The sequence below is a fragment of the Amblyraja radiata genome, chromosome 29, assembly GCF_010909765.2.
Source record: "Amblyraja radiata isolate CabotCenter1 chromosome 29, sAmbRad1.1.pri, whole genome shotgun sequence".
Taxonomy (NCBI): domain Eukaryota; kingdom Metazoa; phylum Chordata; class Chondrichthyes; order Rajiformes; family Rajidae; genus Amblyraja; species Amblyraja radiata.
In genome coordinates this window covers 4,544,476-4,561,437 of record NC_045984.1, presented here as the reverse complement: position 1 = coordinate 4,561,437, position 16,962 = coordinate 4,544,476, and the positions used below count along the sequence as shown (strand labels likewise).

At 45.4% G+C, this 16,962-nt stretch overlaps 1 protein-coding gene across 2 annotated transcripts in view; it reads left to right on the top strand.

The window, feature by feature from the left end:
• The window catches only part of efna2 (ephrin A2), a 419,301-nt gene extending 407,383 nt beyond the window's left edge, over positions 1 to 11,918 (top strand). The window contains exons 4-5 of one of the 2 annotated variants that reach the window (XM_033046454.1): positions 1,758 to 1,829; positions 9,868 to 11,918. In XM_033046454.1, the coding sequence (XP_032902345.1) occupies positions 1,758 to 1,829; positions 9,868 to 9,983 (188 nt within the window). In that variant the 3' untranslated portion in view covers positions 9,984 to 11,918. The remainder of the gene's footprint in view (positions 1 to 1,757; positions 1,830 to 9,867) is intronic. The other variant, XM_033046455.1, reaches the window with a different exon arrangement.
• Positions 11,919 to 16,962: the final 5,044 nt, after the last annotated feature.

Below are 16,962 nucleotides of genomic sequence, written 5' to 3'. Positions count from 1 at the left end.
TCTCCCACTAGTGGAAACATCCTCTCCACATCCACTCTATCCAGGCCAATCATTATTTGGTAAGTTTTAATGAGGTCCCCCCTCATTCTTCTAAACTCCAACGAGTAGAGTTGGTTGAAGTGACTCAGTCAAGCATTGTTAAGATAAGATTGAATGGTTTCTTGAGCCTAGACACTGGAGTTAAGGAGGGAGCGTAAGATAGGTAGTAACTTGACTCCTTCAAATATCGATTGGGCCAGAGGAAGGGAATACAAAAATGAAGATCAGCAATTATTGGTTACTATATTAGGTTACCTTTAGGGATTAAAATAAACTGCAAATGCAACAGGTAGAAACAAGGAACTGCAGGTGCTAGCTTAAGAGAAAGGAGACACAAAGTGCTGGAGTAACTCAGTGGTCAGGCAGCATCCTTGGAGAACATGGATAGACTACAGACTTTAAAGATACAGCACGGAAATAGGCCCTTCGGCCCACTGAGTCCGCACTGACCACCGATCACCCCATACATTAACCAATACACACTAGGGGCAATTTTGTTTTCACAATTTACCAAAGCCAATTAAACTACAACCCTGTATGTCTTTGGAGTGTGGGAGGAAAGCGGAGCACCTGGAGAAAGCCCACATAGGTGACGTTTCAGGTCAGTTATGGGGAGAAGGCAGCAGAATGGGGTTTAGAGGGTAAAATAGATCAGCCATGATCGAATGGCAGTTCAGATTCGATGGGCCAAATGGTTTAATTCTGCTCCTATGACTCATGCTCCTATGACTCGTCTGGAAGAAGGGTCCTGACCCGAAACATCACCTATCCATGTTCTCCAGCGATGCTGCCTGAGTCTGATCCACTGAGTTACTCCAGCACTTTGTATCTATTTTCTTCAAAATTATAAAAGGACTGGACAGGCTCGATGCAGGAAAAATGTTCCCAATGTTGGGCGAGCCCAGAACCAGGGGCCACAGTCTTAGAATAAAGGGGAGGCCATTTAAGACTGAGGTGAGAAAAAACTTTTTCACCAGAGAGTTGTGAATTTGTGGAATTCCCTGCCACAGAGGGCAGTGGAGGGCAAATCACTGGATGGATTTAAGAGAGAGTTAGATAGAGCTCTCGGGGGTAGTGGAATCAAGGGATATGGGGAGAAGGCAGGAATGGGTTATTGATTGGGGATGATCAGCCATGATCACAATGAATGGCTCGAAGGGCCGAATAGCCTCCTCCTGCACCTGTTTTCTATGTTTCTAGTACAGGTATTGGTTTTCCAAGGGCAGGTATTTAGATGATGGTCTGCTTCTACAGGAGGACTCTAGGGACAGATTCAGCTACAGGACAGGCTTGACATAAGCATCGAGTTGTAAAGAGAGGTAAACAGCTAGCTTCTAGCTCTGTTTCACAAGGAGGTTTCACAACACTTTAAGCCCACGTTTAAGGAGATGATATTAGTTAGGCCTCGCAGTGTTGCTTAAGGCAGAGCCTGATGTGTTCAGGATCTCAAAATTAAAACCAGAGGAACCTCACGCAACCCTACAGTTTTATGATTAAAAGAGAGTGTCCATTAGGTGCTAGTTATTTCCACCATTACATTGGGAAACGTATAATACTTTTTCCCCTCATGTTTTTTTTTAAAACTTTTTTTTTCGAAAGGCTGTAGTTTTCTTCAGTAACGGGGGGACTTGTAAACAGGATCCCTCTGCTCATTAACCCTATGCTCTGAAAATCACCCTCACACTGACACACAGCTACTGTTTCTATTTCTGTCTTAGACAGTTGTATGGAAGCAGTAGGCTTGAATGAAGGTGATTTCGATGTAAACAACAGTTCAGTTGAAGCTTCAGGTCAGTAATATCACAGTGCCTCATCTTCCCTTCACCCGTGACCCCCTCCCCCCCCCTCCCCTCCTTCCATTTCCCCATACGCCTCTCCTCTGCATGGCACGCCCAGGTTTATTGCTCACCTTTGAAAAAGCCACCAAGTTAGACGTTAAATCCAAGATACAAATTATGAATGAGAAACCAAAAGGGGTCGATTGGTGGGATCGAAAATGAGCCGTGTTTATCATTAATATGTGTGATTTTTATGGCACAATTTAAACACCAAGAGAACTATAATTCCTTGATCCCTCTCAAGATAATAAAGCAATAATCCTGGTCGTACTTGCATCAATCTAATCGTATTGATTAGATTTATAATAATCTTTTTGCTCTTTCTTTATCAACCATTTCTAATAATGGAGTACAACAAGGCTTGGCTGACAAGTAACTGTGTTGTATTCTCCGATTATTACGAGGTTCGGCTGTTCAGCTGAGTTTTAAGATGTCTTGTTTCCTAACTGTCAAAGCATAATTATTTTATTTCAGATATTATTTCTGATTTTTTTTTTTGATCTATCAGCCAACATCAGATCCACCGATTGTGTGACATTTGTCTTGTGCGACTAAACATCCCAATCGAACCAAGGGGATAAGCGGCCATTGCTTTGAGAATGTGCGGATATTAATGTGTACCTTTATCGTTTCGCCTTTATGAATGAAGGTGTTGGATGGTGGGGGGAGAAGGAAGTAGAACCATCGGGACTTCATTGAATACTTTTGTAACGTTGTCGGCACCCTTTACGCGGCGACTATTTGCATACTTGCGTATTGTATGCAAAACTAAGAATTTCACTGTGTCAAGTACAAGTGACAATAAAGTTGCACTCAATCAATAAAGTAGCAATCAACAATAAAGAAACAATCAATCAATCAATCAATCAATTAATCAAACAATCAATTAATTGATCAATCGATCAATCAATTGACCAATCTAACTATTGATCAATCGATCAATCACATGATCTATTGATCAATCAATCAATCAATCAATCAATCAATCAATCAATCAATCAATCAATCAATCAATCAATCAATCAATCAATCAATCAATCAATCAATCAGGTGTTAAAACAGATCAGAATATTAAATAGTGGGATTGTGTTGAAAGCTGCAAAGATGGACACAAAGTGCTGGAGTTACTCAGGAGGGTCAGGCAGAATCTTTGGATAAATAGGATGGGTCGGGACCCTTCTTCATACTTGCAAGCTGCAATGTACAAAGGAGAACCCTGTGGGATAGCAGGAAGGACCTCTAACTCACAACGGGGCACATTTGGGGTAGTTTGAGGGCTTTCTAACCCTCCACGGGACAGTATGGGACACTCAGTCTGTTTGGGAGAATATGAGGGCCCTCTAACCTTCAAATGGTCTCAGTGGGAGAGTGTCGGTGCTCTCAAACTCACCATGGGTTTATATGGGAACATCTAACTCAGGATCAATTTGAATGGGGGAACGTGAGAACACTCTAATCCTCAACAATACTTGGGAAAGCATGGCGACCTCTCAACCTCAACGGAAGAGTATATGAAGGAGTATAACCTCCCTTGGACGGAGCCCGTGCTCAATCACCAAGTTTGAGGAGATGGCTAAACCTCACCTACATTCAATGGGAGAATATGAGGTCCACACTCATCCTTAATCAAGCTCAAAAAACAAGTCTAAAGGCTGCCTAATCCTCAACAATGTGGAACATACGTGCCCCTAACTCTAGACAATTGGGCCCCAACCTGGGTGTAAGGAACATTTAGTTTGTAGAAGAAGCCAGTCCTTGGTGCTGTGAGGCAGCAGTACTACCCACTGCACCACTATGCCGCCTGTGCAGGTGGGAAATGCCGACTGGATGGTCTGCCCCAGGTAGCCCCAGGTAGCCCCAGGTAGCCCCAGGTAGCCCCAGGTAGCCCCAGGTAGCACTGCATTCCCACAGCGGCAGAGACCCGGTTCAACCCCGACCTCGGGTGCTCTCTGCACGGAGTTTGTACGTTCTCCCCGTGACCGCGTGGGTTTTCTCCCAGTACTCCAGTTTCCTCCCACATTCCCAAGACGTGCAGGTTTGTCGGTGAATTGGCTTCTGTAAATTCCCCCTTGTGTGTCAGATGCGAAAGTGGGATATTACAGAACTAGTGTACGGGCGATTGTTGGTCAGTGCAAACCCGGTGGGCTGAAGGGCTTGTTTCCTCGCTGTATCTCTAAACTAAACTAAAACGTGATTGATAGTCATTCCTCACTGTAGCGATCGGATCAAGCTAGCATGTCACCAGCCTCTTTGCTTTAGTTTAGAGGTACAGCATGGAAGCAGTCCCTTCGGCCCATCGAGTCCATGAGCTATCTTGACGGGTTGCCATGGGTTCCCCAACTGGTAGTGCTGCTGCCGCCTCACAGAGCCAGAGACCCGGGTTGAATCCTGATCTCGGATGCTGTCTGTGCGGAGTTTGCACGTTCTCCCTGTGACCGCGTGGGTTTCCTCCGGGTGCTCTACTTTCCTCCCACAGCCTAAAGAGGTGCGGGTTTGTAGGTTAATTGGCCTCTGAGAAAGTGGGATAACAAAAACTAGTGTGGCTGGGTGATCGATGGTCGGCGTGGACTCGGTGGGCCAGAGGGCCTGTTCCCATGTTGTATCTTTCAGCCAATCAATCAATCAATCAGCCATGATCTTATTGAATAATGGAGCATACTCAAGAGCCTGAATATTTCTCATGTACATATATTTCTACTTTAATCTTTGCTGCAAAATATTTTTTTTAATTTAGTTTAGTTTAGAGACACAGCCACTCTAAGATGTTCCCTAAAACTTTCATTTTTGTCATGGCATATCATATACAACTTCTGAATAATTGCATTAAAAATACTTAGTGTATTAAAAAAAATCAACTTGAATTTGAATTCTTGTTTAGTTTAGTTCAGCTTAAAAATACAGAAACAGGCCATTCGGCCCAACGTGTCCGTGCCGACCAGCGATCCCCGTACACTAGCAATATCCTACACACTAGGGACAGTTTACAGTTTTTATCAAAGCCAATTAACCTACAAACCTGTACATCATTGGGGTGTCAGAGGAAACCCATGCAAAATGAAAACGAAAACCCAAAACTCCACACAGACAGCAGCCGTCGTCAGGATCGAACCTGGGTCTCTGGCGCAGTAAGGCATCAGCTCTACCCCTGCGCCACCATGCTGCCCTGTATTCTAATGCCCCTGTCCCACTAAGGAAACCTGAACGGAAACCTCTGGTGATTTTGCGCCCCACCCAAGGTTTCCGTGCGGTTCCCGGAGGTTTTTGTCAGTCTCCCTACCTGCTTCCACTACCTGCAACCTCCGGCAACCACCTGCTACCTCCGGGAACCGCACGGAAACCTTGGGTGGGGCGCAAAGTCTCCAGAGGTTTCCGTTCATGTTTCCTAAGTGGGACAGGGGCAAAACTGACATACAATCAGCTCCATGCAGGAAGGTGCACTGAGTCTCCCCTTAACCCATCGGTGGGATTTCCTGAATCTCGGCATTAACACTGAATCGGATCAAAGGTTGCCAAATCTAAAATCACTTCATAAACCACAATTCGTGTGGCCTGCCTGAGACTTGAACTCCTCTGCGTCTTTAGGTTGGAATTAAAATGGCCTTTTTAACCTCTGCATCATCTGAGAAAACTTTTAAGAAGTGAAACAGATTTCTGACTAATTTTAAATCCTGAACTTTGGAATAAATCCTGTTTTCTTTAATCTTACTATAAATATTTTTAACATGTACCATACTGTAATTGCTAACCTTCGTGGAGCCTAATCTCTCATTATACATTGAAAAGTGCTCTAGGAATCTGGTCTAATGATGCCTCATGAACAGAGGAAGCTGACACTAATTTGCTCGCTAGTTAAATGCTTGCAGAGCATTATCAATAACCAGTGACATTTTTTAATAACATTTAACTTTTGCCGGATAATGAGATAAAGGTGAATGATGGAGCGGGTGCTTCTGTGGAGGAGGGAAGCGGAGAGCTTATTAGAGCAGGAGCCAAAAAACCCCCGTCTCTTTCATCAACTCAACCTGCCTCCAGCCCCTTCACCAGTAATGGTAATGCTTCCATTGACTCCACAGGCATAGAGTCATGCAGCACAGAAACGATCCCCTTCGGCCCAACTTGCCCAGCCCGACCAAGATGCCCCATCTACACTCGTCCCACCTGCCAACATTTGCCCCGTATCCCTCTAAACCTGTCCTACCCATGTACCTGTCCTAATGTCTTTTTAATGTTGTTACAATACCTGCCTCAATTACCTCCTTTGGCCGCTCGTTCCATACACCCACAACCCTCAGTGCAAAGAGTTGTCCCTCAGGTTCCCATTGAATCTTTCTCATCTCACCATAAACCTATGTCCCCTGGTTCTTGATTTGCCTACTCTGTGTAAAGGACTCAGTGCATTCACCCTATCTATTCCTCTCATGATCCCCTTAAATGTTGTTAGAGTACCTAGTTGTTGTCAAGGCACTTGTTATAGTCAAGGCTGCGGCTTGGTCTGTTCTTTTGTACAAGTCTCCATGGCCATCTCAAGCATACAACTTTCATTGCTCCACCAATGGCCCTCCTGCTTTACTCAGCCAAAGTCCTAATCTTTAAGGGGCTGTCCCACTGCGGCGACCTAGTCTGCGAGTTCAGACGAGTTCGCCCTCAACTCATACTCGCAGCATGGTCGACACGAGGTCCTAGGAGGTCTTTGTAACTCTCCTTCATGCTCGAGAGTGGTCCCCGCATACTCGAGGCCTCAACATGTGGAAAAATGCCCGCGAGTAAAGAAAGGTCGCCATGGAAAAAATCGATACTTTTTACTCGTAGGTTTATTCGAAGTAGGTCGTAGTAGGTCGGCATGTTATTCGTAAGTAATCGAAGGTAGTCGTAGATAGTCTTCAACATAGTCGAAGGGAGGTTGAAGGAGGTCGTCTTCACTCTCCACTATTCGGTGTCCAATTTTCCCGAAGCTGGTCGAAGCTGGTCTTCAACATAGTCGAAGGAGGTCTTCAACATGACATTTTTCCAAACTCTCCTAAACTCTCCTAAACTCGCCAATTAGGTCACCGCAGTGGGACAGCCCCTTTAGAATTCGCTCCGTAAATCCCTTCTCTTCCTTGAGGACTCCCCTTAAACCCTTCAATTAGAATGGAATACTTTATTGTCACATGTGACAAGGCATAGTAAAAATCTTTGCTGTACGAAAATAGTCACCACACAAACACCACATAAGAAGCTTCTACCACCTTCCATAATGTCTCCTTCTAGGGAGTGACAATCAGTATTTATTTGATTACACACCTGGAATGAGCGGGAGTCATTTTGTTATTGTATGAATTGAGATTGCGTGCCTGGAAATTGTTTCGTTTAGTTTAGAGATACAGTGCGGCAACTGTAGGTCCACCGAATCCGCGCCGACCAGCGATCCCCGCACATTAACACTACCCTCCATACTCTAGGGACGATTCATATTACCAAGCCATTTAGCCTACAAACCTGTACGCCTTTGGAGTGTGGGAGGAAACCGAACGTCTTTGGAGTGTCAGAGAAAACCCAGGCAGGTTACGGGGAGAACGTACAAACTCCGTACAGACAGCACCCGTAGCCAGGATCGAACCCGGGTCTCTGGCGCTGTGAGCGTTGTAGGGCAGCAACTTCATCGTGCTGCGCCGAGTGTCCCTGCAGAGCACCAATTATCGTCACTGAGCCACATTCACAAATCTGTCTGCTTGCACTCTTAGATCCCTCTATAATCCTCCCCAAGGCCCTACTACCGTTCACCGTGAGGGTCCTGGCCTGGTTTAACTTCTCATGTTCATGTCATTAGAGCAGAATTAGGCCATTCGGCCCATTGAGTCTACTCCACCATTCAATCATGGCTGATCTATCTTTGCCTCTCAACCCCATTCTCCTGCCTTCTCCCTTTAACCTCTGAAACCTGTACTAATCAAGAACCTATCAATCTCTGCTTTATAAATACCCAATGACTTGGCCTTCACTGCCGTCTGTGGCAATGAGTTCCACAGATCCACCACCCTCTCACTGAAGAATTTCCTCCTCATCCCTATTCTGAAGGTGCATCCTTATATTCTGAGGCTGTGCCCTCTAGTCCTAGACTCTCCCTCTAATCGAAATATCTTCTCCACATCCACCTTATCTAGTCCTCCCTGCTTGACCCGCTGAGTTACTCCATCATGACTCTGTGGCTGCGTACAGACTGGTATAAGTCATCAACATGTGGACTTTGCTATCAGTGTTTGAGATGGGGAGGTGGGTCATTGGAGTGCAGCTTACACAGAATATGATGGCATAACCTTAACCTTAGCACCAGAGGTAGGCTGTTGAATGCTGATGTCCCAGTTCTTTACACAAAGTGCCGTGGGGGTCTGCAACTTTATTTTGCCTTCAAGTCAGAAGAAAATCATAGAGGATTGGAAAGTTTTGAAAACAAAGAGAGATTTTAAGTGTCCGTGGTACCAACATGGAAGTCTAGATGCAGAACATAAAATACAGATCAACTTTGATCTGAAGGAATGGTGGAACAGGCTTTTATTTCCAAAAATAAACTTTATTCACATACACTTAGATACTGTATTGTATCACAGTGCCAGAGTTGCTGCCTTACAGCGCCAGAGACCCATGTTCGATCCTGACTACGGGTGCTGTCTGTTCAGAGTTTGCAAGTTCTCCATGTGACTGTGTGGGTTTTCTCCGGGTGCTCCAGTTTCCTCCCACACTCCATGTTTGCAGGTTAATTTACTTCTGTAAAATTGTCCCTAGGGTGTAGGATAGTGTTTGGTGTAGGATAAACATACACGTTTGTAAGTTAATTGGCTCCTGTAAATTGTAAAATGTCCCCTAGTGTGCAGGATCGCGCTAGTGTAAGGGATGGTCGCTTGTCGGCACGGACTCAGTGGGCCGAAGGGCCTGTTTCCACACTGTAACTATAAAGTCTAATAAAATATAAACCAAACCAGAACAGTGATAAACAGTTTCCAACATTCTCAACCTTTATACTTTTGTTAGTGTTATATTCAGTAGCGTTTGAAAACTATCCTGCTGCCAAGATCCCCAGCCACTCCAGTTGCCCACTGTGGCGATATCCTTTCCCTTGTTTGAGGGGTGTCTCCACCAGATCTTTCCCACCAATGTCCCACTGCGGAAAGACCCTAGACTGTGGACCTCTGGAGGGAATGAATGTTCTCCTGTTCCCATCCCCTTCACGGGCTGATAGTTGGGGTAAACTATCACTCTATCCACAGTCTTTCCATGGTTGTGGCACATTATTAGGGCAGACTTGACTAGGAAGTCAACGATGCACTTTTGAATGGTCGGTCATGATTGATGTTAGCACTGCGGAGGCCGAATGTTGCAACAGGCGTTTTATTAAACCATCTAGTCATATGCCCGTGTATAATGAACTCTTGGCTCAAGAGGTGGCACAGTGGCGCAACGGTAGAGTAATTGCGTTTCTGCACCTGACACCCTGGTTCGATCCTGACTATGGCTACTGTCTGCACAGAGTTTGTACGTTCTCCTTGTGGCCGCGTGGGTTTTCTCCGGGGGCTCTGGTTTCCTCCCACACTCCAAAGACGTACAGGTTTGTAGGTTAATTGGCTTGGTATAAATGTAAATTGTCCCAAATGTTTGTAGGAGAGTGTGAGAGTGCGGGGATCACTGGTCGGCGTGGACTCGGTGGGCTTGTTTCCGCGCTGTATCTCTAAACTAAACTCAAAGACTGAGGACGGACAGTTTTCCGCAATCTGCGGTTCCCCACAAATGATGCCTTCACCGCACAGCCTACAGGAACACACAGCCAGACCATTTCAAAGTAGTGCATTGCGTATGAAGGACTTTGCAATGTGATTAAGTGCCATATAAATGCAAAGCCTTTCCTTTAATTTGTTCCATTAAGCTGTTACGTTTCGCACATTAGAGTCACAGGGAAGAGCTAAAAAAGGGATGCGTTGCTAAAATTGCTTACTTTTTGTTTTCCTCTCTCTTCCAGATGATTCGATATACGAGTCGCCCGAGCCCTATCACAATAACGACGGGATCACCACTTTTAGGATCTCTTGGTTCGTCCTGGCAGTGACCATCATCCTGTTATTCCTCACGTCATAGCACCCAGAGTGGGGGTGGGTGGGTGGGTGGGGGCGAGAGAGAAAAAAAAAAACGAAGACAAAAATAAATTATTTCTACTCGAGGGAACCGCAACCAAAAAATGGAGGTGGCAAGGGATTGACGTGGGTCGCGCTGAAGGGACCCCGTTTTCTGACACACTTTGCCAGTAAGACAAATAATTGGAGGAGACCTGCTTTGTGAGACTGGGAATTCTCATCATCCTGTCAAGCACTGCCTTGGGCCCACTGCGGTTCGACGTAAAGGACGTAGAAATTGCAAACAAGCATCTCCACAGAGGTCTCCGGAAGCAAACGTACTCAAATGGAATCTATATTGGTGCAAATGTTTATTCCACCGGTAGGTCAAAACTCACGACGGAAGAAGCAACTGGGAGTGTTCAGTCCTTCAACGTTCCTTTGACACCGTGCTCCGTGACGGCGCCCACTAATCTAGTCGCTTGTTGTTGTGTTTTGTTTCTTTTTGTTTCAAGTTTTTTATTTTTTTATTTCGCCCTTGAATTGTCAAGAGGGTTCTGTTCGTTCAGTCTAAGTGATGGTCTCGGGGAGGTGCGGGTCTCGCTATCTGTGGGAGAGGAGACTGGAGGGTCGGGCGTTGGAAACGAAACTGCCGCCAAACAGCGACCTGGACCTTTCCTCCTTGCTTGCGCGGGGAAGATCGCACCTCCGAGCTTCCAGGCTAACCCTGTTGAGGCTGCGTGTGGCCGGAGTTAGGAGATCGTGGCTGGAACCTGAAGATAACGTCTCTCCGCCTCGTACCGCCCGGGTCAGTTTTGAAATGGTGGTCGAGAGGAAACACCGGGCAATGACCCGTTAAGATGGCTTCTAATTCTGGTTGGACCCATTCCTCGACGTTTCAGCACACATCCACCATCACCCACCACAGTCGGCGACTGTCCTCAACTCCCATACACACAGCTGATAATTGCCCCTGGTACATGTGACAATAAACTGACCTTGAAACATCGTTACAATCGAGAGGCATCGATTTGTTTTCAGCACCACTCGGAAATTTTCTATCCGTGAGGCTTATTATAGCATTCATTGGATCAGTCTTTCATCCCATTAAACAGTGGGGTGATTTGTTGACCTCTTTCCACAGAGAATCATTCGGAAGCGACACGAGCCAGAATACTAATGCAACGCCTACAGGGCCTTGTAGAGTGACGGACTCCTTTAAAAGGCACAAGTTTTACGTTGGTAAAAGTCACCTATGAGGAGGCTCAAGCGAAAGCATAATCTGGATGTAAGATATCTACATGTGCATTGTAAAATTCGTACCACTTGTAACATTACAGTAAGTGATTTCCTTAACGTCAAAGATGATTGAGTTCTCAGAAGATGGAAAGGTTTAGTTGGCTGAGCGAATTGTGACCTCTTTGGAGAGGAAAATCGGCGGGTTTCTTTTGGGATTGTACAAGTTAAAATTGTTGTAAATCCTTTCCTTAGCCTTCTATTTCCCCATTACTGTAGTATTTCTAAATACCATTGAATGATTCACTGCGTTTCTGGTGCAACAGTGTTGGCAGTCACATTGTGGGACTAGCATTCATTCATACCCTTGGGGCTGTGAAATAGAGGCTGGAGTTCAAATGCAAGTTGGAAAGTTTAAATTTGAGTAATTCAGTAAAACTGGAATTGAAACTCTAGTGCTAAGTAAAGAAGATTGCCAGAAACAAAATTCCGCAGACGCTGATAATCTGAAATTGGAAACTGGGAATACTCTGCAGGTCAGTCAGCATGTGTAATGGGAGAAACAACATTGCGTTTTGGATCTGATAACCGTTCACGGATTATGATCCATGGTGATTATGAGGTTGTTAAAAAGACATCGGCTTTAGATATATAATAGAGTGCAGGGTAGAGTTGCTGCCTTACGGCGCCAGAGACCCGGGTTCGATCCTGGCTACGGGTGCTGTTTGTAGGGACTTTGTCCGTTCTCCACGTGACCTGCGTGGGTTTTTCCCGGTAGCTCCAGCGGTTTCCTCCCACACTCCAAAGACGTACAGGTTTGTAGGTTAATTGGCTTGGTAAAATTGTAAATTGTCCCTAGTGTGTGTAGAATAGTGCTAGTGAACGGGGGGATTGCTGGTCGGTGCGGACTCGTTGGGCCGAAGGGCCTGTTTTGGTGCTATATCTTTAAACTAAACTAATAGAAGGGTATCTGCCATCCTTACACACCTGTGTCTCCAAGACCATAAACACAGGTGACATCTAACTCCCTACGCACTTCCATGGCAATTACAGATGGACAATAAATGCTGACCATATCCACATCCTATGAATGAACAAAATGTGAAACAATATGGCATGAGTGATATACACTTACATATGGATGTCAAAGCTGTCAATGTGGGAAGTGACTCCAACTCTGTGGCGCACAAAAGGACTTAGATGGTACAGTTGATTCATTCCTCTTCATCAGTCAGAGTACTGAGTTTCGGCACTTTGGCCTTCATCAGCCAGAGTACTGAATCTAGATGTTGGGTGTCCATGTTGCAGTTGTACAAGACATTGGTAAGGCCATATTTAGAGTTTTGTGTTCAGTTTTGGTTACCCTCATATAGGAAAGATGATGTTAAGCTGGAAAGGGCACAGAGAAGAACTACTAGGATGTTACCAGGACTTGAGTGCCTGAGCTACAGGGAGAGGTTGAGCGGACTATGACACTATTCCTTGGAGCGGAGGAGGATGAAGGATGATCTTATAGAGGTGTATAACATCATGAGAGGAATAGAGAGGGCAATTGCACAGTCTTTTATCCAGAGTGGAGAGGAATCAAGAACCACAGGATATAGATTTAAGGTGAGGGGAGGAAAGATTGAATAGGAATCTGAGGGGCCACTTTTTTCCGCAGAGATTAGTTGGAATACGGAATGAGCTGCCGGAGGAGGTAGTTGAGGTAGGTACTAACGAAATGTTTAAAATACATTTGGACACTTTCATGATTAGGATAGGTCTAGAGGGATGTGGGCCAACCGCAGGGAGGTGGGACTATTGCAGATGGGGCATGTTGGACGGTATGGGTAAGTGGGCCGAAGGGCCTGTTTCCATGCTGCATGACACTTTGACTCATTGATTTCAACAATGGAGCCCCCCATCTTGCTTCCCCAACATGGACGTTCCTGTAACGTGGAGGAAACGGACTCCAGTGTTAGTGTTGTACGTAACACAAAATGACCTCTGATGTTGGGGGAGGGTGCGGTGTGGGCCACGAGAATTGCAGGGCACAAATACAGCGCATTATTTTTTTTAATTTAGCTTGCTTTAGGGAGGTGTTACTTCAAGCTTCTGGAGTTTGTCTGTTGACCGAGCTTTATTTTCTCCTGGCCTTGGGTTTTTTTTCCTCCATTTTTGTTAGTCAGTAAGCAAACTTTGGATAGTCTAGATGTCAATTTGAAATCGCTGACAAAACTTGCGTGGCATCAGGCCATACTGTGGGGACTTCTTCTGGCAGTGGGGATTATCAGAAAGCGCTAATCATGCATCATAACGTTAACAAGTTTCGAGAAGACCAATAACATAAAGGGCCTGTCCCACATAGGAGACCTAAACAGCAACCTCTGGTGACCTTGCCCGCCATCCAAGGTTTCCATGAGGTCACCAGAGGTTTTGGTCACTCTCCCTAATGGTTGAAAGTGGTTTCCGCGTGGTCGAGAATTCATCTAGGTTGCTGCTAATTTTTCATCATAAACCCGGCCTCGACTAAAAATAGGTTGCCGCTTTAAAAATCGATAATTTTTTAGTCGCCGGTCTAGTCGAAGCCGGTTTTCTTCATAGTCGAGGAAGGTTTTCAACATACGCGTGGGAGGTGGTAGGAGGTTGCAGGTCACCTCGACTTTGATTTTTTTTTGGGTGGCGGGCAAGATCACCAGCGGTTGCTGTTTAAGACGGGCCCCAAGGGACGTTGTTCTTTCTAAAGGACAATAGTAAGCAAGTGAAAGATGATTCTAATGTGCAAAATATGATCAATACTGGATATTTTCACTGAATGAATGCTATGTTGTAATGTTGCAGTTGAGTGTTGGAACAGTCATCATTAAATGAGTTCTCTTTTCATCTGATCAATGGGTAAAAGTCAAAAGCTCTTTTGAAACTCACAACGTCGCATCAGGTTTGCTTACGGTCTCCTGAGAACTCCCGTGGACTGAGGTGGTCACGTTTTCTCTGCTTGAGGCTAATTCATCCGCTGAGCATTGGATAGATACAAAGTGCCGGAGCAATGCAGCGGGTAAGGCAGCGTCTCTGGAGAAGAAGGACATTTCGGGTCGGGACTCTTCTTCAGACCGCCAAACATTAGCGTTGCTGTTCAAACTAGCAACAAGTGGAACTGAGGTGATCGACCGCAGTTAGACTGCATCTCTTGATGTTGCAGAACAAAGTTTGTTGGGCTATGGTATCAAGGGCACCAACAAACCTTCTGCAGGCACAGGCAGGAATTTTAGGTATGATATTGGATGCAAGGATGGTGAAGATTGCCTGATGACCACTCTCCTGTAGTCCAGCTGAATCCTTCTTAATGAATGGCAACAGGCTCCCTGTTTATGAACTATGAAACACTGAAGCATTATTATGTTCCTACTGTTGATGCCATTAGTCCACTGGATGATGACTGAGATGCAGAAGCCTTTCTTATTTTCCCCAGAGAGATGTGTGTGCCAAGACCACCTAGTGCAGATTGGAAGGTTAACCAACTAACTCAATAAAATCATGGGCCCAGGGTTAGGTAAAGGAGAGAGGCACAAAAAGCTGGAGTATGGTCGACACAGGGTCCCAACCTGAAAAGCGGTAGGGCAGCTGCCCAACAGCACCAGAGGCCCGGGTTCGATCCTGACTACGGGCACTGTCTGTACGGAGTTCGTACGTTCTCCCCGTGACCTGCATGGGTTTTCTCCAGGATCTTTGGGTTTCCTCCCACACTCCAAAGACGTACCGGCTAATTGGCTTGGTGTAAATGTAAAAAATTGTCCCTAGTATGTGTAGGGTAGTGTTAATGTGTAGGGATCGCTGGTCGGTGCGGGCTCGGTGGGCCGAAGGGCCTTTTTTTCGCGCTGTATCAGGCAGCATCTCTGCAGAAAAGGAATAGGTGATGAGACCCTTCTTCAGACTGAGAGTCAGGGGAGAGGGAAACGTGAAATATAGAAGATACATCGAACAAATGAGTGAAAGAGATGCAAAAAGTGGAGGAAAGGGGAGCACACAATGATTACATTTTGAGGTGAGGATTTGCCAGCAGTAATGCTTTAACTTGTGTACCATTCCTACCAATAACCGCAGGGATGTTACAACAATGGGCCATTGTGGGCTCCAACATGCCTTGGTCGTCTGTTGCTGGCCCTGCTTTGTTCTGGCCTTTTCTATCCTCCAGTTCCATCCCTTTTCTATCCACCAGTTCCTCCCAACCTGGAAAGAACCCCACCCATCATTTTACTCCAGAGATGCTGCCTGACCCGCTGAGTTACTCCAGCACTTTGTGTCTATCTTCAATGAACCACCTCCTTCAACTGTAGGTACATCTGCCGTAATATATTTTAAAAAATAGTTCAAAATCCACCTATTTTAGGTCTTCTTAGTCGCTGCTAGCAGGGATAGGAATGGGGTGCAGTGGTATTTGGAACGCTTAAAGGAACTTGAGTGTTAGTGAATGTAATGCTGAGAAATAGCATTGACTCTAAAAACTCCATGAAAGTCCTTATTAAATGTAACATCCCTGAGGTTTGTGGGCTAGGATCTATAATTGCAGTTGTCCAATCTTTGAAGTCCCTATTTTCTCCCTATCTTAAATACTTCATGTGCAATGGTATAGGTTACATGGACTTCTCGATCAAATCCAGATAAGACCAGTGGTTAACAGTGTATGGGAGCACTCACTTATAACACTGCAAACAGGGCCATGTATGGCTGGAGCATACAATATTGATTTGTTTCTTCAGGGCAGCACGGTGGCGCAGCAGTAGAGTTGCTACCTCGCAGCGCCAGAGACCCGGGTTCAGTCCTAGCCTCATGTGCTGTCTGTGCGGAGTTTACACGTTCTCCCTGTGACCGCGTGGGTTTTCTCTTGGTGCTCTGGTTTCCTCCCACAATTTAACGAGGTGCGGGTTTGTAGATCAATTGGCCCTCTGTAAATTGCCCAGAGTGCGTAGGATGATAAAATGGGAAAACATAGAACTGGTGAGTGGGTGGTCGATGGTTTGGTGCGGACTCAGTAGGCCGAAGGGACTGTTTCCACACAGTATCTCTAAACTAAAAAAAAAGAAACAAAACTGTAAGAGAACAATGAGCCTTGTGTTTAGCAAAGCATTGACCAAGAAACTATTTGACCAATACTTCTTGAATGTTACTTTAAATTTCCGAATAAGGGACAGGAGACAATGTAAGCCTAATACAAATTCCTGAGTCAGCTGTGGTGACAATACTAACAGGCCATGTGGAAAAACCACCTGGGAATTGGATACTGTGTATCCCAGTGTACGGATGACTTCTGCAAATGAGTAGATGTAGAAACAGTTTTCTCCTTTGTAAAATATAGTTAAAATATGGACTGTAATTACTAACAGCGCTAAAGGGCCTGTCCCACCTGGGCGACCTAATCCGCGAGTTCTGGCGAGTTTGCCCTCGACTCATACTCGAAGCATGGTCGACACGAGGTCGTAAGACGTCTTCGTAACTCTCCTTCATACTCGAGAGTGGTCTCCGCGTGCTCGAGGCCTCAGCTAGGTTGCGGCGTTTTTTTCAATATGAGTAAAAAAAGGTCGCCATGGAAAAAAATTGATACTTTTTTTACTCGTAGGTTTAGTCGTTGTAGGTCGTAGTAGGTCGGCATGTTAGTCGTAGGTAATCGAGGATAGTCGAAGGTAGTCGTAGATAGTCTTCATCATAGTCGAAGGGAGGTTGAAGGAGATCGAAGGAGGTCGTCTTCACTCTCCACAATTCGGTGTCCAATTTTCCCGAAGTTAGCCGTA